The sequence below is a fragment of the Aulonocara stuartgranti genome (assembly GCF_965226115.1).
Source record: "Aulonocara stuartgranti genome assembly, chromosome: 17".
Taxonomy (NCBI): domain Eukaryota; kingdom Metazoa; phylum Chordata; class Actinopteri; order Cichliformes; family Cichlidae; genus Aulonocara; species Aulonocara stuartgranti.
The window spans coordinates 29,753,339-29,778,274 of record NC_138953.1 but is presented as its reverse complement, the minus strand read 5'-3'; the positions used below and the strand labels follow the sequence as shown (position 1 = coordinate 29,778,274).

At 39.9% G+C, this 24,936-nt stretch overlaps 1 protein-coding gene across 4 annotated transcripts in view; it reads right to left on the bottom strand.

The window, feature by feature from the left end:
- Positions 1–19,976: 19,976 nt before the first annotated feature.
- chchd3a (coiled-coil-helix-coiled-coil-helix domain containing 3a) overlaps positions 19,977–24,936 on the bottom strand; it is an 82,249-nt gene continuing 77,289 nt past the window's right edge. For all 4 annotated transcript variants that reach the window (XM_082510002.1, XM_082510004.1, XM_082510003.1 and 1 more), the window contains one exon: positions 19,977–20,657. In XM_082510002.1, coding sequence (XP_082366128.1) covers positions 20,648–20,657 — 10 coding nt within the window. In that variant the 3' untranslated portion in view covers positions 19,977–20,647. The remainder of the gene's footprint in view (positions 20,658–24,936) is intronic.

Genomic DNA, 24,936 nt, shown 5'->3' with positions numbered 1-24,936 from the left:
CACACCCTTTCTTTGGAAAATAGTGTTGTACATACTACCAGCAATAAATGAGTTTATCTTAAAGAATCATCTTATTGGTTTACAACGCACAAAAACTGCAAAAACAACAACTTGATTGGTCACAGTATCTTCCTGGAGTGTTTTTGTTACATTAGGGTGATAATATCTTCCACCATTACAGTGTCCTGCACATATCTCCATAAAAACCTCATGCTACCTTTGCCTTTTGACCATTTCATTAGTTAAACGTTATTAGTTTCCAGTTGGATCCTCTTTCGGCTTCAGATGTGACTTCATTTTTTTATGTCACAGGAGGCCATTTGAATACAGTGAACTTACTGTCATATTCAAGAAACTCGCAAGTTATCCTCTGATGACTACACTGAGATGGACATGGTCAGCAACAACAGTCAGGTAGACTGCAGCATATAAATAGGGGCTTATTTGGTACTAAGGGGCATAAAGTGTGCCAAGAAAATCTCCTCCACACTATTACTCCACCACCATCATTGTTTACAACAAATTCTGACCCTGCCAACCAGCTGTCACAGCAGAAGTTGGGACTCATCAGTAGCAATGTCTTTCCAGTCTTCCCTTGTCCAATTTTGGTCAGTCTGTGTGAATTAGTAGCCTCAGTTTCCTTTTCTTAACTGACAGGAGCGGTATCTGTTGTGGTCTTCTGCTGCTGTAGCCCTTCTGCTTCAAGCCTAATGCGATGTGCCTTTCAAGAGGCTCCTCTGCATACCTTGTTTCCAATGAGTAGTTGTTTGAATTACTACAGAATATCCCAGTAGGCCAGCAGTTTCTGAAATATACAAACTAGCCCATTTGACCGCAGCGGCCGTGCTCAGTTTGGACTTCCACAGGTCATCTTCATCATTTCTACAAGCCTAAATGCACTGGGTTTCTGCCATGTGATTGGCTCATTAGATATTTGTGTACCCAATCGTCATGTCAAGTTGACATGACCATACAGAAAAAGTCTCATGATCACCAACACTGTCACAATAAATAATTCAAAGTGAATCAAACAGTTGCTAGTACAGCGTTATTTGGTGTCTCTTGATGTTTATTCTTGAAGGAAATATACTTTATATTCATATTCATTGTGAGCCAGAAATACAATATAATAACAATAACAGTCATATGCAGAGACATATGCCTATGTTTCCATGCATGTGTGTGTGTGTGTAGCTGTAGTTTTGCTACAAACATCTTATTCTGAAATCGTATTTTGAGTGTATCTCCTTATAGACACAGCCTATGTAAGAGTCTTCAAGGTCCGCAATAAATCTACTTCTCCTTAACCTTCATCTACCTTCACAGGTGCCTATTGCCTTAGGAAATGTTAATCCTGCCCATATGGACACGATAAAAGAAGAAAAATGTGAGAGATTAACAGTTTAAGAAAAACGGGGGAAAGGCAGAACAAAATGAGAGACGAGAGAAGAGGGACTCAGGTTGCCAGATACTGAACAGCAATTAGTCCATATGCTTTTGCAAGCATAAGGACACCTGCTGGCCTCCAATTAAACATAAGATCTCTTCTATACCTGCTACCTTACTCTCCCATGCATCATTTGTAGATTTTTTTTCCTCAGAATCAAAGGATTAAAAAAAAAGCTACAGTTCTAAGAGAGAAGAAAAATACAGACATGAAGAAATGAAACCAGCTGGATTACTATGTTGACACTGAACACTGAATTAGGGAAAGCTTTCTGCTACTCTGTCATGAGAGTATGCATGCGTGCATATGTATATGTGTGTATCCCCTGCTGAGGTTATATGGTATAAAGAGTTGTCCCACTTAACACCTGTCTACTTGCTGTCTGTGACAAATTTACAGCCATTTTTTTAAACCAGACTACTTGGGTTCCCAGACATGGATTAAGCCCAGTACCAGACATAAACTTTATTCAATACTTTCTTTTTGGTGTGGGACTCAACTTAATCCATGTCTGGGAAACCTGCTGTTTGTCCTTTATACAAACTCTCCGTGTGCCCCTCATGAAATACACTCAATGACCAGATAAAAATTCGTTTAACTTTTTTTTTTAAATTCCATTTGTTCTGCAAACCTTTCCAGTATACTGCTTTTGTTTTTTCCATAGTTGGGAAAAACCTGGGCAAATTTAAAAGGATAAAGTCTAAAACCCACCAAAAATATTTTTAAATGAATGTAAAGGTCAAATAAACAGTGGGAAAGATCAGGTAGGAGAGAAAGGCAGAAATCTGAGAAAAGCCTGGACAGCTCCACATGAAATCACAATTGCAGCCCAATTTCATATTCCCAAGATGGATTTAGTCTGCATTTCCTGCAGCGCTGTCATGTTTCCTTGGGAGACTTCCAAAGTTCATGATGATTTTAAATCCTTCAGTGCCTGCTGTGACTGCAGAATCCAGCTCAAGCCATTCAGAGACACTTTTTCTACACCAAGGTCTCATTTTATGAGAAACTCTCAGCAATTCTGACACGTTTTGCAGAGCAGCAAACAAATTGCTAAACAATAATAATTACAATAAACTAAAAATACTTTGATTTAGATAGAACCTTTAAAAGCAGTCAAAGTGTTTTGAGTGGAAAGTAAAAGGAGAACGCTCACATTGTAAATTACAGCACAAAATATTGAAGCCAAACAAAAAAAGACTAAATGAATTCAAAGTAGAGATGGGGTTAAAACAACAGCATAAAAGAATGCAATATTGAAAAATGTCAGCATATTAATAAACAAGTGAAAAGTAAAAGCAAAAAGAGCAATATGAAAAAAATATATTAAGAAATAAATAAACAAGACAACAAATGCAAAAAATGTGTTTTGCAAAATTACTCAAATGAAGGCTCGTGTCTTGGAAGCATCATCTCACCAGGGTGGCCACTGTGAGTTGTTTGGTACCGGGCCGCGAGAGTTGAGGCTCGGGTGTAAAATTTATGGTTTTCAGGGTTTTTATTGTTATTTTATTAATCGATTTTATCGTTAGCTCGGTTTCCCTGGGTCTTTTCCCGTGTGTTATGAATAAATCTTTTTCTTTTTTTAGTACCGGACATAAACCGGTCCGTGGTGCAAAAAAGGTTGGGGACCGCTGCTTTAAGGTGAGCACGTAGTTGGGGAGGGTCAAAGTAGGGCTGAGAGTAAAAGTAGTGCATAGCAAATGCTTCAGGGGTCAGGACAAAGTCAAGGAAACAAGTTGCAACACAAGGATGCTTTATTCTAGTGTTATTCAATTGTCAGCGAGATGAAAGATGGCTGTGGCCAACATAAACTGCATCTGGTTTTTATAACTGCTGCTATGGAACATGGTAACTATGTATATCAGAAGAAACAGACCAAGATCTATAATATTTTTATCTGCTTTTAACTTTCACTGCCTCAAGCTGCTACTGATTGTCTTTTTAAATTATGTTATATATCTATTTTTAATGTATTTTATTTTATATTGCTTTTTAAGTGTTATATATCACATGCTCACATCTTCATATCATGCTGCAATAAACAGCTGACGAACTATATTTGGATAGCTTTTGATTATGAAAGAACTGCTTGTGTGTTTTGCTTAGTGTGAAACACAAAACAGTGTTGTGGCCTGTTGTGATCAGAGTCTCTGCGGGATCAGGCCGTAATGGATGGAAATCATGCAGAAGTGGGTGGTTGCGGGAGTGTGGGAAAAAAAAAATCAGTCCCTTGCATATATCTGAAACAATGACTAAAATATTAAAGAGACAACTTGAGATTGAAAATATGTTTGCACCTGCTCCTCTGTCTCACTCTTAAAGACAGACACACTGAGCAAACTGACAGCGGATTTTCAATTCCACCTCCACAAGTGGCCTGAAGTATGAGGAGGGGCAGCAGGAGCCACCACAAACTCTATTTGGTCCCTTTTTTGGGCTTTGTTCTACAGCCCAACTTATTTTAAATTCCAAATCTAGGCACTTAAAATTCTAATCTTTTATTCATTTTTATTCTGATTGTGAAACACGTAGGTGGTTTGAAGTGCTTACGGTCACTTCCCAAACAGCATTTAATGATTACAGATGTGCCAGGCAGAATGGCTGCTTTCAATCTGCCTGCATGGTTATTCAATAATTCTAACTCTTATTTTTCATTTCATCTGTTCTCATTGACTGACACGAACACGGAGCGAGTAGCGTGTACAGTATATGGAACAATTTTGACCTTCATGAGCACAGTAATGCACAATAATGTCTCTGTGTGTTTTTAGCACATGCATGCATGAAAATACAGTCAAGGTTAATTCAGACTTTCTAATTTTCATTTTCTTATCACAAACTCTCACATGCAGGCAAAAAAAAAGGTGCACCTCAAGGATATACTAATTGCCAGCAAATTAATTCTCATAACTCAACAGACCTCATCATCCTAATTCTAAAATGCACACATACTTAAAATGCTGCTAATGCATCCTCCTAACCAGGAAATGTAACCTTCCACCTAATAGTGGAGATCCACAGACTATTATGACATTTTGTTGCTATGGTGGGTATGTGTGTGTGTGTGTGGGAGGGGGACTCTCTGGTTACTTGGATTACATCAAGATAATAGCCACACACAGTTGGTGCAAATGTGTTGGCTGCACATCCATGATCCGTGAATCTCCCGTTCCACCACATCCCAAAGGTGCTCTGTTGGACTGAGAGCTGGTGACTGTGGAGGCCATTTGAGTAAAGTGAACTCATGATCATGTTCAGGAAACCAGATTGAGATCATTTGAGTTTTATGACATGGCATTTTAGCCTACTGGAAGCAGCAATCAGAAGATGGGTACACTGTGGTCGTAAAGGGATGGATATGGTGAACAAAAAAATATTCAGGTTAGCCAGGGCATTTAAATAATGCTCAGTTGGTAATAAGGGGCCCAAAGTGTGCCAAGAAAATCTCCACCACACCATTATACCACCACCAGCAGCAGCCCATTAATTCTGGGCAGTGTAGATCCACGCTTTCTCGTTTACATCAGATTCTGACCACCTAAATGTTGCAGCAGAATTCGATACTCATGACTCGATACTCAATATTCTGTTGTCCAATTTTGGTTTACAGTCGCAAGGTTTACCATTCTTAATTTAGACAGGAGTGGCACCTGGTGTGGTCTTCTGCTACTGCAGCCTGTGTGTTTCAAGGCTGGATGCATTTCGCATTCAGAGTTGCTTCTTCTGCATATTTAGATTGTACGAAGTGGTTGTGTGAGTTAACAATTTCTTCCCATCTAGCCATTCTTTTCCGACCTCTTGACCTCTTTCCTCTCTATTTTGATGCTCAGTCTGAAATTTAGCAAGTTATCTTGACCATGTCTACATGCCCAAATGCACCAAGTTGCTGCCATTTAATTGGTTGATCAGATAAAACTGTTAATGTTAATGACTGATCTAAGGAGTTTGGAAAGAAAAGTGTCTGAACTTCTTTAAGTTGCTTGAAGACGTTTCATCTCTCATCTGAGAAGCTTCCAAGGCCATGAAATGAAAGTTTTAAGTCATTACTAAGCCAGTCTTGCTGTCCAAGGCCATTCTTTTTTGTAAATAACACAACTTTGATATGTGTGTTATTTCAAGAACACTGAGGAAAGGTGTACGGATAACATGGAACTTATAATATACTCCAAGCATTCAAATTTTTGTCATCAGGCAAAAAAAAATCTTGCTGTATTTTTCAGCACAATATTTTAGACTTCATCCATATCTATGGTGCGGAACAGGCTGTTTTGTCCACAAAAAAAACAATAGACCTGATGAAATGAGCTGAGCACCTTGGGCAGTGTACCAACGCTGGTAAAAACTGAACTCAAGGAGGCTAAGAGGTACTTAAGCAGAATACAAAAAGGTCAGTTCTAAGGTCAAATGGTGGAGAGTCCCATATTTAAGCCCTATGGGAGTGTCCTCTCAAGACGGAGACCAAACAGCCACTTCAGAAATGCATGGCACAGCATAGCATAGAAGAGCCACCTGGATGGGACAAGACTAGGTTGTCCATCTGCATCTAAAGGACAAAGGTCAGTCTTTTGAGGACACCAATGTTCACATTTTGGACAGAGAAGGCATCTATGTCCACTGTGATCAACTATCTTTGAACAGCGGCGGTGGCTTACGACTCCAACTGTCTGCCATATATACCAGTTTTGAGATCCCTTCCCAGATGCCTTAACGCCCACTCACATCTTGGGCCTTTTGGCCTCAGGAAATCACATGATGGGGTGGGGTTAGGGGGGTCCATGTCCCTCTTGGGGGGACAGTCCCATAGTGCTTAAATCTGGGACTCTCCACCATTTGACTTTAGAACTGAAGAAGCTTCTTAGATATGAGGTGAAACGTCTTCAGGCAACTTAATGAAGTCCAGACGCTTTTCTTTCCAAGCTCCTTAGAGTGTGATGACCTGGATGACTGAGAACCTTCACAGACATGTTAATGATTGATAGAATGAAAAAAATCAAACGCACATGAAAAATGTATGCCATATTTTTTTTGCCCTCTGATGTGGAAGGCCTGAAAAAAGTTTGATAATTACTGCCTTAAAAGGGAAGGTCACTGCTAATTGATACTAAATTGTTTTGGTTCATTATTTCTATCCCTGATGGTAGTCTCTTCCAAGGGTTTAAGTGATGCCAGTCATGTGCTATGGCCTTTAGGGCCGCAAGAGTTGGGTGTTTATCCCTCCAGTAGAGTTCGACTTGTTGAATCAATGCTGAGGAGGACTGGAGCTGATTTGGCAGAAAGTAGTTTGTAGACAAAGTTAGGGAAATCTGAAATAAATCAGTTTACACAAATAAGACTACAGCAGCAGCCTGCATGGCATTTGATAAAGAATAACAGCAACTATAGAATCATTTATAGCAAAAAGTTATCTACTTACCGTAGTCATAGAAGACAACAGAACGTTCCACCCAAAGGATAACTTACACACACAAGTGTACCTTAAAATGGAGGATTATACAAAGACAAAACACAGTACTAGGAAGCCTTTTCCTCGAGCCATAAGAGCAGAATAACAGAATACAGAGAAGGTCAAACGAGTTCCATCACAACATCTTATTAAGTCTACGTCACCAGTCTTCAGATACTTCAAATGCAAACAAAATTTAAGCTGAAGTTACTAATGTTTTCATGTAAGGTAATCTAGAAAAAGTCAAAACCTAATTTGCATGCCATATTTAAATTCAGGGGAAGATAGATATGACAGATAGCTTATGTAAATGTCAGTGAATTAAAATGATACAAAAAAAAGAAACAGATGGAGTTGCCCAGTCTGAAGAAAATGATGAATAATAACAGGTTTATGATGAAATCTAAATTTTAAGTCATTACTAAGCCAGTCTTGCTGTCCAAGGCCATTCTTTTTTGTAAATAACACAACTTTGATATGTGTGTTATTTCAAGACCACTGAGGAAAGGTGTATGGATAACATGGAACTTATAATATACTCCAAGCAATCAGAATTTTGTCATCAGGCAAAAAAAAATCTTGCTGTATTTTTCAGCACAATATTTTGGACTTCATCCATATCTATGGTGCGGAACAGGCTGTTTTGTCCACAAACAAAACAATAGACCTGATGAAATGAGCTGAGCACCTCGGGCAGTGTACCAACGCTGGTAAAAACTGAACTCAAGGAGGCTAAGAGGTACTTAAGCAGAATACAAAAAGTTCATGCAGGCACTCACTCTGCGAACATATTCAATTGAGAAAATAACAATGAATGATTAATGGTTTTCATTAAATATTCCAAACCACAATAAATTCCCTTGGAGCCTAAGATGTTTATAACCCCATATTATTAGTATACATCTAATAGTGGGTATCTTGAAGAACCAAATTAACTGGGTGATGCAGAATACAAATAATAAAGAGATGCATCTGTATTGCAACTGATGCTACAGATAGTTTAGGTGTGCATCAGGAAAGAAGGCTGCTATCATCTGTGTTGGGTTTGCTCAGAGTTAATGGAACCTTATGCCTCTGGCTATTTGCAAATGATGGGGGGAAAAGTTTGGGGACATATTTAAGGCCAGCACAAACCCTCTTTTGACACCTGACTGTTTTCATGTTGTAATTAACAATCGATAGGTGTTGAAATTATTTTGGCTTGCATTTACTTTCATAACCACAAAATTGGGCAAGAGTATTTCATTGAATCATAAAATGTGATTTTATAAGCTTTGCTTTACTGTTAATTACACTGTTAATTACACCGTTATTTAACATATTCATATACATATTCAACATGTTTCTTAACTAATAGCTGCAGGAAGTTCTGCAAGATGGAGGTGCTTCTAAGAACAGAGAGAGTGTAGTACAAAGGAGATCTTTTTTTATATTTTAAGAATGCCAAGGAAAGGATTTAGCAGAACATTTCGATTGCCAAGGTACACTATTCTTAATTTGCTGGAGGAAATCGAGGCTGACCTGTCACCCTTCATTTTTTTGGCCTCTGGTTCTTTTCAAGGAGTCAAGCAGGCCTTTAATTAAGTTCTTACTTTCATATAAGTGTCATAAGGCTTTACATCATTGCACACCAACACATGGACACACACCAAACAAACATAGCACACAATACAAATGGCATCTCTGTGTTTATAAATTTTACTCATTGTTAATAGATGACCCACAGAATTTTCAATTTCCATCAGCATTTTCTCCGCAGTTGTGGTGGCCTCAAACTAATCTGAATAAATTCGGCCCTGGGGTCATGAAATGATGGTCAGCGCTTTGTGTGACTGTGTTACAAATAACAGTTTCGTTTTAATCGTTATGTTCAGTCAAAGTGCTGAGCTAAGGCAAGCTGAGAAACATCCTTTAGTGTTTATGAACCCATTTCTGTTATCTTCACTTCCACTTAAACACAATGAGCACCCTTCGTTGATAAGATATTGTCCATGGCCCCCTCGGGCTGCTCTAACACACATGCACGCATGCACACACACTCACACAAACACACATCACACATACAAACACACACACCTCCAGGGTAAAACTCAGCTTGATAAACCAAAGTCATTCAGACAAAGCGTTAACACAGCACCATGTCTGCTCCATCAAAATCAATAATGGCCCAAGGGCAAGTGCTATGGTTATATTTAAGAGAAACATAGTAGCACCACCAGCAGTAATAACCATGTCAATGAACTCCACAGAAAGGTCAAGGCTCAACAAAAGAATTCCTCCTTATAAATATTTAAGTGTGATTAACATTAGCAGGCCTAATTAAGCCATCAGTCTTTGCCATGAAAGGGCCTTTGATTAGTCGACAAACAGGACGCCTCACTCCATTGACTCTGCAAGGTGGGATGCGGGAGCTGCTGAGAAAAGGGTGTGACGGTGGGGCATTTTTGTCCTTTTATTTGTATTATTTGTTGTAAAGACTTTCAACCAAAATGTAGATTATAAATTTAACCAATATTATGGAATTGCTTTAAGTGGTTTTAATGCAATATAACCAGAAAATCAAACATAAATATTTTCTTCAGCATAAAAAACTCTGTTGTACTGAATGCACTAAAGCAATTTTTAAAATATTTTTCATTTCCCTAAACATGAGCAAAAAAATATGAATTTACCTCAAAAGTGGTAATCTAATGTTTAATTACGTAAATGCACAGGAGGTCGAAGACCAGCATGAGTACTAAAAAAGATTAAACAACACATTTGACAACTTTCTCAGGGCAAGCAAGGCAAACAGTGATTGCCCACTGAAATCTAAAAATAGATCTTAACTAAAACATACCAAAGTGAAATGAATTTCTCTCCTTTTATTTCAAACATGTTCTGGCATAAAGTTTTTTGCCTGTTTGCACCCATACAAAGTATTTGCCAATAACAAATAACGTGATTAATTACAAAATGCAGTTTTTAATTGAATTATTTCATTTATTAAGGGGGAAAAAGCTATCAGATCTACATGGCTCTATATGAAAAAAATAATTGCCTACTAGATCTAATAGCTTGTTGTGCCACACTTAACAGGAAGAACTGCTGTCAAGCGTTTCCAAAAACTGACAATGAGCAATGAGCTGACTTTCACATTGCTGTAAAAGAATTTTGGCCCACTTTTCTTTGCAAAATTGTCTTAATTCAGCCATATTGGAGGGTTTTTGAGGATCAATTGCCTGTTTAAGGTAATTCCAAAGCACCTTAATCAGATTCAGATTGACTAGCCCTCTATAAAACCTTCTTTTTCTTCTCCTTCTATATTTTTATAGTCAATCAGAGGTGGGCTTGATTCGGATGATTGTCCTACTGCATAACCCAAGTGTACTTGAGCATGGACTAATGGCTAGATATTTTCTTTTAGGATTTTCGGTTAGAGAGCAGAATTTATGTTTCCACCAAACACAGAAAGTCATTCAGATCCTGAAGCAGCAGAGCAGCCCCAGATCATCACACCACCACCAGATAAATAGGGCTAAGTAGGTTTGGATAACTTTTTATAAGAAATCAGGAAGGAGACAAATGCTTTTTAACATTTGTCTATCTTGTGGATGGATTCTGAAATTGTCCGTAGAAACAGGTTTGACTCTGCTTGAGTTAATTTCCACTGGAATCCATAGGGAGCAAAGTTTTGATGGGTGTGGTTGTACCCCTTTAATAATAGCGCGAGTTTGCTGAGAGGCAAGCAGATTTCTGTGATTGTTTGCACATGCACATTGTGGATGAACCTCTTGTCTTTAACGGGAGCTTGATGAGAGATTAACATTCTGCCATGGACTCTGCCTTGACTGCTCTGAGATCAGGTAGTATCTGTGCATTGTGAGTACAGAATAGGTATTAGCAATTTTTTTTTTCTAAAGCACATTGTGCATTATCTCTGTAACCAATGCATTTTCTCTTAGTAAGCACCATATGTGTCCAACATATGTAAAGTTATAGTGCAGTGTGGAGATGTGTTTTTTAAACACCTTTAGCATGTTAGCAGTGAAAACCTTGATAACGGAGAGGAGATTACTCCTGTCATGTTCACTTTAACGAAACAGGAAAGTTGAACAGGTGCAGATCGTACCAGCACTTGCAGATTAGCATCTCTGACAAATCACTTTGTTGAATGAAATTGAAACAGCTGTGTTGCCAACACCGCAGTGATATTGATCCATACAGCACAGGTAGGGAACATTTTTCTGCAGAATAAATGCTTTTGCTTTTGATTACCTTATGTTCAGTTTGCCAATAATTCAATGTTATGTGTAGTTAAGTATTTACATGATGTTGTTCTGTTGCTTTGCTACTTTACTAAAGGAATATAACATTTCTTCCACTACCTGTCAGGTAATGCTGAATTTTCTAATAACTTTCGAAGTAAAACATTTTAAATTTATATTTCAAAATGTGAGCATTTATTTTGCCTTAAACTTGATCAATTTGCTGAGTAAATTGTCCGGTAAGAAGTTGTATGCCATCAGCACTTATCGACAGACATGCATGTATATATATCAGCACACATCAGCCAATACAGCATCTCGTTTTAGTGGCAAACTGCAACTACACCCAGATGGATTCATGCATAGTGCTGATTATGCAATATTGTCCTCTGGATTGTACACATGGTGTGTGTTTGTGATAATGACTCCACAGTGCCACCAATCCCAGTATGACCCAATCACCAACATTAAAAGGAGATAATCATGTCAGAGCGTGCGTCTGCGTTGTGAATGCCTCGAGGCACTTTCCACAGCTGGGACAATGAGGTATAAAACACAAAGCATGCTTTAGTGTATCTGAGTGTATGAATGTGTATAAATGTGCAATATCTCTGTTTGCCCTCCAGCCCTCTGCTCACAATATGAGAGTGTGCATGTGCAAGAGCTATGGTCATTGTCAATAATAAATGACTGTGTGTGTCTGTGTGCTCGGCATGTTTGTGTGTGCGCACTTGTATTTGTGTGAACAAGTGTGTGTGTGTTTAACCTTAACTGCATGCGTTCATGTGTTGAAGCACTTCACGTGGCAAAAGGAGGACAACTGCAGAGTACATTTCCGTCTGTGCATGTGTAGTTCTCATCAGGAGGGACAATGTGGGCACACTGTATATAAACGGGCCCCAGTAACCCCAGTGACTTGGGCCTCAGGACAAAATTAACGCTCCAGGCACCAGCTGCACACCACATTGCAGCCAAGGCGCAGCACAAGTTGTAAGTGTAAAGTAATTTAAATCCTCTTCTGAAGGGTGAGAAAACATTTTTTACAGTTGTGGGGATTAGTCTAAACTGGCTTCTTGCAGGTCACGGATGGATAGGCTTATGCGGGGCCATGTAACAGGTTTAGTGGCCACTGGCTTATGGCATTCTCTAACATGTAGTGACTCTCTACCATTCACATGAGACTAACTTATTGCTTCTGGAAATGTTTTTTAGGCCTTTTCTCTGTTCAGTTTGTATTAATTAATGAATTCATGGCAATTACTTATCCTACAGCTCTTATATACTTAGGCGGTTTTTATGGCATTACAATTTGGTCATTAACATATGATGTTGTGGTATATTATCATAATGCACACAATGTAGCAATAGATTTCAGCAAGTCAGCTAGTATTTTTTATTTTTTATTGCTAAGGTCTTAATTTTTTTCCCCAGTTATAGTCTTTTAATCTTCCCAGGTGTAGAAGCTTTACCATCGGCAGTGCTGCAAATAACTGTGTAGGACCTGCTATTGTAATGCTGCCAAACAAAAGTGACCAACTTCCTGTGCTTCAGTTCCTGCAGTTCCTCAAATGGCTACTTGAGGCTTTAAGGGTTTAAGGTTAAGGCTTAAAATGACAGACCGGGTGGGCCGACAAAGGCAGGTGTAATTGATCACTGTTAGCCAATTTCAGTCACCGAAACAGCGTCTCCATAAAGTTTGATGACTTTTTGAATGTAATACAACAATTATATGCAGTTATACTAGGATGAACAGTCATTAAATAATACTTGTCAAACTCCAAAAGTAGATTCTGTTCATCTGGACGTAGCGTTTTCAGTCCAGATGAACAGAATCAACTTTTGGAGCTTTACTTACCTGGATGATTGAGAATGCATCAAGACGAAATACTTGTCAAATAACAGGTTGTTGAAATCACTTCTAATTTCTTTATATTTGTTTAGAATGAGCCAGACTTCGTCCAAAGTGGTCAAGCAATAGTCTATCAAAGTTCTATCAAAGGCATAAGTTCTGCTTTGGTCTTTGGCCACTTTTGGATTCATTTTCAGACCAGTCCTTGTACCTGATAATTTTCATATTTTGTTTGTTTGTTGTTTACCCTATGAATCATTTAAGCATAAAAAGGCACTTAACTCAAGTGTTGTTCTACAAATTTCAAATTGGATTATTATACTGTGTTCTTTAGCTCAATCTAGAAAAAAAAAACCCAAAAAGTCGAAGTTTACAGTTTGACAAACAGTATTTTTGAACTAACAAGGTGATTCCCAAAGAGCTATTAGCAAAAAAAGTGGCATATCTCGCCATTGTGTGCAGTGTTTATGCTTAAAAATTTTGAGGAATTGTATAAACTGTTTTTGCCTTAAATATATACATTTCTATTCATGTTTGCACAGGTTTCAATAGATTGCTGCATCTATTTCCCTTTTCAAAGCCAAATACAAAGAAATGAAGGGTGGTTCAAGACTTTTGCGTAGCACTATAAAAGCATAATATTTCACACTTCTGCTACAGAAAGTTTCAAACATAAAACCTGATTCGTAGCCTCTCATAGAGAGAGAGAGTGACAGAGGGCTGCACAATATGCATGTAGGAAAGAATTCAATTTCCAATGCCAATTTATATATTTTCAAGTAGTTTGATTGATTTATTATTCTGTTACAGTGTACATTCCAGTGTGTGCCTTTAAGGTCATCCTCATCCCTTGGTGGTCCTACTCAGTGTCTCATTAGCACTTTCTTTGTCTCTTGTGCAGGGGACTGGCCTTGACGCCTGGGTAGATTTGAAAACGGTGTTTTCATCTGAAAACGCTCCGCGTCTACACTAGCGTTTTCAGTCGTTTTCACAGAGTTGTGCATTCCAGTCCTGCGAATGCGCAAAAGCGAGTGAGAATTAAAGAATTTGAAGAAAAGCTATCTGGAGCATGTATAAACTGATATTAATATTTTTTTAGGGCTGTCAAAATTGAGAGCAATCAAAACAACTGCATCTTTGTTTAATTGGTCGCATGACTGCATCACATGACTAAAATGCGTCATCGTTTTAGAAAGTCTGCGTTTCCGAGTGTCCACACTGCGACGGGACAGCTCCTTTTTGAAATGTATTCGTTTTCGAGAGCGCTCTCAAAACGCTGCGTTTTTCCTTGAGGAAAGCGCCGTCTCAGTGTGGACGGGAGGTCAAAACGGAGAGAAAACGCATTAGTGTGGACGTAGCCTTCATACATTCACAGCCATCCATCACACCATCACACTTATTCAACAGATAATTCTTTATCTCCACACCAGAACAACAAGCCTGAGATTTATACATAATTAAAGTTACTTTAACTAACATTATGCACTTGTTGGTAACTAAATTGGTAACTAAACGGTTACCAATTTAGAAAATAAGCAGAGCCAAACTGGCAAGACAAGAGGAGCGTCTCTTGATACATGTTGATCACATTAAAAGATGGATTTACATTTTTCTGCTGATAATCTTAAAATTCATATAGCTTTAGAGGTGTTGGCAGCCTCAATCTTTAATGTCCAGAGCTGCAGATAGTGGTATGAATTCAAGTTTCAGTAAGTTAGCTAAAATGCAAGTACACTGCTTTGGGATTTCCTGTTTACCCCCCCCAAGTTGGATTATTTGCCCTGCAGTAAACAGGCTTTGGCTCAAAAAGTTTGACTAACTCCAAAGAGACTATCTGCCATCAAGCAGCTCTGTCTCCAAAAAGTGTTTACATGACCAAAACTTTAGACTGACAAAAAAAAAAAAAAAAAGACAAGAAGGTAGCATCATTTTCCAACAATGAGCCAATAACTCATTCCCCAAGCAGTAGAAGTTCTAGCTGGAATGAAAAAGTCTTTTATGGCGCCAAGCAGACAGACAGCACAGACTTGTGGGAAACAGCAGAGGTACGGACTAAAACAAAAAAGAACAAATAAATAAGAGCAAGAGAGAATAGCAGAGAGGAGTTTGAGGAGGGAATGCTCCATAAATTGTAGCCCAGCGCAGGGCTGCAGGGAGGGCGTAGCTGCCTGATGAATAGAGCCATCAGCCTAAGCAGAGGCTACAGAGCAGCCTGCCATCTGCCTGCCCATTACTAGAATGGAGTATATGATGGTCTGCTCTCATCTGCAGGCCCCACTGGCATCGCTGGCAACCAAGAACATTTCTTTGTTTGTGTGTGTATGTGTGTCTTTACTTTTCCTGAAGTCCAAACAGAATGAGGTACCCCGTGTAGATGTAACCATAAACACATTTCCGCGGTGTCTTCTGTTGGGTTTTTAATTTGTCTGGATGAATGAATTTGTCAAGCGCTTGTATCTATTTAAAGCATATTGTGTTCAACTGTGTGTGTGGAACGCAAAAGAAGGCGAGGGCGGCCCTCAGAGAAGAGTTAAAGCAGTATGGCAGACGCTTCACACCTCATTGGCAAGCGAGGAGAGCCAATCACTGCCAACAGATCCGCCCCTCAGGCTGCCAGCCTATTCTTCAATATCCTTGATGAGTTAGAAGAGAGAGAAAGAAAGAAGCGAGGGAGAGAAAAGTAAGGAAAAGAGCAGGGTGAGACGAGGAAAAGAACAAAAAAAAGTGGAGTGAATACAAACACTGGGATGGGGGAGTTGCTGCACAGCGCACAGACGCACAAGAGGATATGAGCTGGAGAGCAAGTGTGGGGGAAACTTTAAAGTGAGATGCATTTTTCTTCAGTGAAGGTCATTAAATCAAATGCGATTAGTCAACATGGTAGAGGATGTTTTTGTATGGCAGAGCTGAATGCTTTCTGTTGCTTTTTTCCCCCCAAGACTGTTTCTTTAGAGGACAGAGGCAATCTAGGACTGAAATATCATAAAAGCACTGAAATTCAATTTTAGCTTTATCCTAATCACTTCATGCCAACCAATGCAGGAAGTGGTGCTGGTGGCAGTGACAAACATTCTGTGTTCAAACCGAGATGGATTCCACTAAAGATACGCTAAAAGCTATACTGATAGCGGCTGGTATAGTAAAAACAGCATGTAAAGAGTGAAATACCTGTAATACGTTTTAAGAGACTTTATTAAAAAAATAGGATCATTAGTGAGTGATAATGATGGTTTTACAGAAGAGGATCTAAAGGATAGGGTGAGATGGCAGCATTTGATACACTGTGGACACCCCTAAAGGAAGCGTCTGAAAGAAGAAGAAGAAAAGGATGTGTCACTTATTTGGCTTTACTGAAGAATAAGTGGGCCTGAGAGAAGAAAAAGTAGCGGGAACATGAAGAACACCTTGATCATGTTTTTCTGTGTAGTTTTTTAAGGCATTTGACAGGGTGTGTTGTGTAGCTCTTTGGTCCACCACGCAGAAGTATAACAAGAGTCAAAAAGCTTTAGAAACATCAAGCAGCAGCACAGCAACACTAATAGGACAGTACTTGTCAACATCTCCTCCGCATAATGATTCTGGACCTCATTTGGAGTGCATCAGGGTTGCCTTCTATCCCTGACACTTTTCAACATCTTCCTGCACAAAATTGTGACAGAAGTGCTGGAAAACTACACAGAAACTGTCAGCGCTGGAGGCCGCGACATCACCAAACTCTGTTATCCAGAGAAAAAAAGAAGTGAAGGACCTGGTTGTGCACTTGGGCTAAATCTCTTACGGATATGGAATGGAGAGCCATGTAGAGGAAACTAGACCGATGACAAACTATGGCCGAAGTATCAGCATTTTTGATGTAGTTTAAATATCTTTGTGATAAAGAAAAAAAAATCAAAAGTATCCAAATAAAAAGTGAAGATCTCTAAATGGACCTACTAGTCTGAAGCTCATATTTGGCTGAAAAAGCTGTATTTTTTCTATGTTTCAAATCATGAAAACATTCATTTTTTGTATATTAGTATTGGTATGTGGCATGTTTTAAGTATGAATCCATTTCTTTCAGCCATAGCTTCCATTATGATGGCTACAGACATACAGTTTACAGTTATTAAAGGTAAGGCCAACTTTTTTGAGTTCTTGGTAGCCAGTGACTGACACTGGTCCCACCCTAAGATTGAGAATAAATAGCTGGATTTTAAATTATGTACCACCTTCTCTCAAGCAAAAATTGCTTCATCACAAACGGATTTTCTCTTGAAATTGGTGGTGGTGGTGGTGGTGGTGGAGGGAGGGGGGGGGGCATGCTTTCCTAAAGGGCGGCGCAGTGGTACCATCGCTAGCACTGTCCTGGGTTTGATTCCACCAGCTGGCTGGGGTCTTTCTGTTGTTCCTGTGCCTGTGAGAGTTATCCCCAGGTACCCATACTTGTTAGGTTAGCTGCTGATAATAATAATTTCACTGCAAAGATAAATTTTGATGTGCTACCTATAAAAGTGACCTGACGTGGATCATTAGTTAAAAATAAACGGCAGTTCACTCCTTTTTGGAATGCTATGTTACACAGGATGGCTAAAACATGCCTTTGGATGTTTGTATGCAGGCTCAGTCTCAGCTTGAGAACCATTACAGCACTTACGAGCAAAGGACACTCTCCTACCATCTTCCCTTTGTGTCAAATCAGCGGCTAATAACAAAACAGACAAGCCCTGTGTGTGTGTGTGTGTGTGTGTGTGTGTGTGTGTGTGTGTGTGTGTGTGTGTGTGTGTGTGTGTGTGGCAGCATGCATGGTGACCCTCAAGAGGTCTCCCAACAAATGTTTTATCTACAAAATGAAAACAGAAAAAACACTCATCTGTAAACACTGATGATGTTATCAGAGGCTGGCAGAGGACTTAATTATGAATCAGTGCCAAACTGGCGACCTGTCCAGAGTGCACCCTGCCTGTCGCCATATGGCAGCTGGGTTGCCCCCCCCCCCCGAAGTACTGGTGACATCAAAGAGATATAACATGACTAAAATGGAAATGGATTCAATTCGGTTTCTTTAACGAGTGATATGAAACGAAGTTTTGGAATCAAGTTTGGAAATATTTTCGATTTGTTTAATGATCCACGATTCAGCTATAAATTGTTTGCGGCAAACTACCAAACTAGTAGCAGACTTCCTTTTTTTGTAAATATGATTTGTAACTTGTTTTTCCATCTTGATCAGAGAGAAATTTGTCTTTAAAAAAAATCAATCCCCCGCTGCCAAAATCAACCAAGAGCAGATCAAATGAAAACATCAACGTGACAGCTCCGGCGCCACAAATTTAACAGATCTCCTGAAAAGAGACGTGTGCTGTGTGTCGGTTTATTTTGTAACATGATGGGTTTTTTTTGTGCAAAAAGAGAACAGAATGATTGGCAGTTTAAATGTACCTTTGGCTATAATGCCTTTGTCGCTACCTCCAGCACTCATCCTGAACTCTGACCCCAGATTCAACACCGTCTCCTGCCACCACACAGCCTCCCTTCACTATTAAAGACCAGCTTGGTTCTCAAGGACATCTCAGTCACACTTGTTGAAATTGCAGTAAAACCTTTTCAGCTCACTCCCCTATTATTCATTTCTATATTTAACCTTTGAAAATACTTGCTAACATCTAAGCATTCCTCTGGTAATAGAGAATCAGAAGGGATGTATATAAATCCCATCTAATATATCAGTACATTAATTTTGAATGGCTTGCGGTTCTAATGAGTCACACTAAAGAAGCTAAATGTTCTTAATATACACCATTTGGTACTATAAAGAACAGCAACAAACTATACGGGGCAATTTTAGTCACTTTACACCTTAAACAGGTTGTTGAAATAGAAAAAGAAAAGCCCGGTGTTTAGCCCTAATGATTCTAATCATTTTCTAATTATCGTAGAGTGCGTATAATCTTATTACAGATGGAATTCACTCTTAAATCACTTACCCTTGGCTCTACTTGGTCCAACAGGGAGTCATGCAGCCTGTGTCAGTGAAAAACAAGTGGGTTGGGGGTGATGGAGGGTGGGGGAATGGGCTTAGTCTGTTTCTGTGAAGGAACATCTGCCACAAACTCCAATACCCATTATCCCCAACCTTTAGAAAACCCCTCCAACACACATAGCCGCTGTATAATAGAAATCAACCCCTAACCCCTTTGAGACTCCAAAAGTCAAAAAGCAAAAGGACAGCTGACTGACAGAGGGGGATTAGTCACAACGAATCACATGCTTGCGCGGACACACATACACACCGCGCACACAAACCCACCACGCCTGTCTCACCCTGCCTGACACACAGTTCCTTCTTCTGATGGAGAATTAAGATAATGTCTCTTCTGCGATCCCCTGCGTCCACATCAAGTCCAGAAAATGTCCTTTTGACATCCACACACTAAAATAATGTTACTGCAGCAATAAACGGGCCAATAAAAAGATGCACAGCCCCATCCGTACTCATACATATACATAAGGTGTCTGTCTGCAGGTAAATCTAACTCAGAGAGTCTGGCAGGATGCAGACAGCGTGGACGAGAAGTCTCCTTCAAGGCAGCAGTAACATGGGAGACTGAGCGGAGAAGAGACACTCCAGAAAGAAAGAAAGACAGAAGCAGATTAATAAGCAGACAAGAAAGAATGCCCTTTTTTTGTTTTTTTCCCCCCAAATAGCTAGAGCACAGAGGATTCACACAACGAGCTATATTAAAAAAAAAAGACAGAAAAAGAAGAAAAAAGAGAAAGATCGATGATGAAGCACAACATCTGGGACAAATACTTCCCCTGTGCTTCAGTCTGTCTCTCCTGGGCTCATTCACTCCATTTGGCAAAAATGCTGTGGCAACACAAGGGCCACGGATCCATCAAAAATGGGTAATGCTTACAGTAATTATCATAAAACACACATACACACACACACACACACAAGAGAGATGGTGGAAACTGAATATTTATGGAGAAAAGTTCAGCGACAGCTTCTGCTTTGTCTTTTTATTTCCTGCTCAGACATTGTCACAAGTATTGGTCTAGATGAATACTCAACACACAGATGGTTTCATTATTAATAATCACACAAAGTAAACAGATGCAAATAGACATGCATTTGTGTACACAACGATGCATTAGGAGCAAGAAAACAACAACAACAACAAAATAGATTTGACTTATCAATAAAATAGACTTCTATTTTTCCAAGTGGGAGAGTGTGGAGAAGGGTCCAAGGGACAGAGGTGACTGGTTTCTTGAGGCAGTGCTGGTTAACCATTATCCCTTTTTAGAGGGCCAAGCTCAGGCCGTCTGATCCCTGCTGGTACCTGATGTTTCTCCAAAATGTAGGACAGTGTCACTGCTCCTCTGTTACACACCCACAGGAGAGAAAGACACAGGGTAAAAGAGGTGCTGAAGAGGTAAGTATTGAAGGGAAAAGGTGTTTTTCTCTGAAGGTGCTGTGCTCGGTGCCTCTAATCTGGTTCCTTTCTGGGTTGGTTCTCTATTGGGTTTTTGAGGGTGTGTTTCTCGGTGCTGACTCATCCCCCTCTTCCTCCACTCTGGTTTAGTCTGTCAGTCGCTCAATAATCAGAAATCCCCCCACAATAAACTCTTCATTGCTCCTTCTCTCTCGCCCTCTCTTCTTTATCCCCCAGTCTTCAACTTGTTCTGGAGACGAAAACAGAAAAGAAAAGAGCATTAGAGAGATGGAAAAGTCAAACAAAAGTATCAAAAAGAGAAAAAAAAACAACAGAAGAAAATATTATTTCGCACACGAGAGATGAGACAACGGGAGGAGGGCCTGAGAGTACAATAAAGGACAAGAGGATGAAGTGAGGTTGAGAAGCAGAGAAAGGACCCAAGGGCACTGGATTCCATGTTAGTGATAAGTGCAACCACAAATCCCCAGTACTCCCTGTCAATAACCATTTGAACCGGCCTATTGCTGCAGATGCCACTGGATGAAATCTGCCCAAGAGAAGACGAGTAAGGAGGGGGGAGGAAGAAGAAACAAGGGACTTAAGAGGGGAATCAAGTAGACAGAACAAAACAAAGAAAATATATTTTCTTCCTCACTGACTAACTTAATAACTGTTGTGGATCCATGGTTGTGTGTCCCAAAAGAATCCCAGTTTATTTTCCACACTATCGATCTAACCATAAAATGATTACCGATAAAAGAAGCTGCTTCTAGCACGCCTGCTTGGCTGCATCATCCATGTTACGACAAAAAGCAGAAAACAACCACACGATGGTTCCAGTTTATTACAACTTACGTTCTGAAACAAAGCAAATGATCTTTAACAGGGCTGTCAAAATTGAGAGCAAACAAAACAACTGCTGTGTAATGCCCTCCGCTATCTTAGGTTAATTGGTCACATGACTGCATCACATGACTAAAATGTGTCATTGTTTTTGAAAAGGGTTCGCTGGCCATACTGCGACGCCAAAACTGCGTTTTTAAATGTATCCACTTTGGAGAGCGTTTTCAAAACGCTGTTTTCCTTGACCGAAAACGCAGTCTCAGTGTGGACGGAAGGCCAAAATGGAGAGAAAAAGAAACAAAAACCTATTAGTGTGGACATGGCCTTAATCTTTGCAGTGCCGTTGTCACAGATGTGTAAAATCAAGCACCTAGCCCTGCAGTCTGCCTATACAAGCATTTGTTTAAAAAAAAAAAAAAAGGACGTTCTAAAGAGCTCACTGAAGTTGAGTGTGTGAAATTTCTTCCGCTTCTAGATATTTCACGGTCAACTGTAAGTGAAAAGTGGAAGTGTTTAGAGCCACAGCCAGACCATGTATTAACATCAGCACGAAAACTGTGTGCTGGGAGCTTCAGGCCATTGGTTTCTATGGCTGAGCAGCTCCTGTAATGTGAGATGTAGGGACCCAGTACTTTTCAATTCAATTCTGTTCTATAAATATAGCACAAAATCACAACAACGGTCACCTCAAGGTGCTTTATATTGTACGGTAAAGACCCTACAATAATAAAGACAAGACCCAAACAATCAGACGATCCCCCCTATGAGCAAGGACTTCCTTTTAACAGGAAGAAACTTCTGGCAGAACCAGACTCAGGGAGGAAGCTATCTGCCATTACAGTTTTGGGATAAGTGAAGAGAGATGTAATTAATACATTTATTACAGTAACGCCTTACATTACTTTGTTTCTAGGTGTAAGTGATGTTTAAACAGAGAGTGAAAAGGATACTTTTATACAGGAACACTATACAGTGTAGCTTTCAATTGATTATTTATCAACCATGAAAGAATAGATCTACATAAATTAAAATCAGATACATTCAGTGCTATTTATTCTGTACTATTTATTCAGCCTCAGTTACATTCATTGACTCACAACAAGTGCTTCCTGCTGTGTTAACAGTCACAGAAATCCCAATCATCTGATTTAAATCTGTCGCCAGCCCCATCAACGTCATCCTTTTGCAACTCTACGCCGCTCTTATTTTTAGATTACTCTTTAGGAAGTCCGATTCTGATGAGCTGCACATGCACATTTGTTATGCGTACTGGCCCTCATCCACTGGAACCACTTCAGCTTGATTTTGGGAAAGAGGGACAAGCTCGCAGGAGCCAAATCTGGCAAGTTTGGCGAATAGGGTGTGATGACTGTGTTGGTGTTGCCAAAAAGCTCCTGCGTTTTCAGTGCATAATGACATGGTCACAGTTCAGTTATTTGCACCAAATGTTCTCCCTCAGATGCCCCAGAGTGTTACAGTAAAACTCAGTGTCGATAGTCTCACCCTGGGGGATGAATTCAAATTCAACACAACGCTGTGAATGTTGGTCACAACCTGACGGTCACGCTTAGACACGGCAGGCTGTTTGGACTCTAAAGTGTAGATGGAGATCCCTTTCCCTTTCATCACACATCAATTGATGCATGCTTTCTGCACACATTTGAGGTATATGGTGAAATTAAAGTGCGCATGTGAGGGAGGTCAAAACGTGAATTCTGCCACAGATCCCTGCTCGTCCACTACATTTTAGCACTGGAATTACAAACAATGAGACAGCGGGGCAGGCATTAGCCTTTATTCTTAAGAATCTTTTAAATTAGGAGCAAAAACATGTGCTATGTCAAGAGGTAACAGCGAAGTGTTGACAAATTAAATTATAAGAGTACTTAAGAGCATTTGACTGAAATGTTTTGTATAATAAGGAAGCCACTTTTCATTTCATTCCCTTTAATATAAGGATAAGAAAACACAGCACATTTGGAAACCACAAACAGCAGCTGAGCTTACCCATTGAGAGCAAAAAGGAGATGGAAGGGTCAGTCTAAAAAATGAAGTGCAGAACGAAAAGATAGGGAGCAAAAGGCAGTCATGCAGCGAGAATATGGAATGAGAAGGAAGGCAGCGGATGGAGAGATCGGACTCGATGATAAACTCCTGTTCATAGAGAGAGGGAGAAGGAAGGAGACTTTATCTGTCCTTCGACTGCCTCTTTCTCACTGGTTGCTATCAGACCTGTTAAGTGCTGAATGCATTAGAAATGTGACTAGGGATGAAGGGATAGTGGATGGAGGAAGTGGAGGAGAGATGGTGGCGGGGCGCAGAGGGCACAAAAGACAACGAAAGTGGGTCTAAATGTTATCACTGACTGTGGCGATAAGAATGCTAATTATCAGTGACAAAGGCTGGGCAGCTGACAACGCCTCCGTCTCGGCTGGCTCCAGACGAGGGGTCAATATTGCAAAAACAAAAATTTGACAGATTTTGTTTTTATCCTTGCTAAGATGGCATCTGCTACATCACTATCTACACCCATGGCGCTGCAGTTTAAGGTGGAATTTCGGATCTGAAGGGAAAGGACGAGGAAGGGGAGAGGGATTTTGTCATGTGAAAACCGTCTGAGCTATGCTATCGAGTGTCTTTGACGCAGAGAGGGCAAGAGGATGAGAGACGTCTGTTAGAGGGCACGCTTGGATCTTGTGACCTCCAGAGGTCAAAGTCATGTCCTTTGACATTTGTTTGTAGAAGAGCTTCCTGCTCGGTTCTGATAAAGCTGTGTAAACATCCTAATCATGAAGCTGCATCAGCTCATATCAATCCCACTTCGTTCCTCCCTCCCCTCGATTTTGTTGGCTGTGTAATTCCGCATATTATTTCCTTTAAAGCCTTATCACAGAACTGTTTCTTTTGCACCTAATGACTTTAAAAGTAAGTCTTAGCCCGATAAGCAAAGACGAACAGGAGTGCGCTGTGATTGCTGCAAGGTGATAAACACAAGCGGATTACCATATCGTGTTCGCTTGCAAACAATTTACAAGATCATAACAGCATTCGCAATGTGAGCATACCCTCGCTGAATCTTGACGAGGCTACATGTAGCCTCGACTTAAACACACGTACGCATCCATGTTTGTGCGATGAATAAAACATTCGTCAATTTACATGACATATAGCTTAAAAATCTGCCTGCATCTGACTTTTAGATCTAATATTAATACCCACGAGAGTGAGCGAGAGACACAAAACTCACTTTTCCCCATTTCTGGGAAAACAATGCAATTGCAAAAAAATCTAATAGAAAAGCTCTATGAATGCAAATTGAGTCTTTTTTGGGGGGCAATGGATGTTACATATTGCAAAGTGAGAGCGGGGAATCAAGTTAATACCAACCTGAGTGACATTACTATTAGCATACAGAGTTTGACTGCACAAGACAGAGGGCAAAAAAACATTTACACTTCTCAATGAAAGAAAAGAGAGCACGGAGAGGACAAGGGTATTCAACTAAGCAGAAGCTACTCCCTTGGTCTTATTGCATTAAAACGCACACATACACAGTTGGGGGGAATGCCTGTGTCAGCAGGTATTATGGAAATAGGCCGTGAGGTTTAAACTGGCTATCTGGACTGAGCTTTATTCAGGCGCCAGTAGCCTGGTGGAAATCATATTCTACTGTCTAAAAGCAA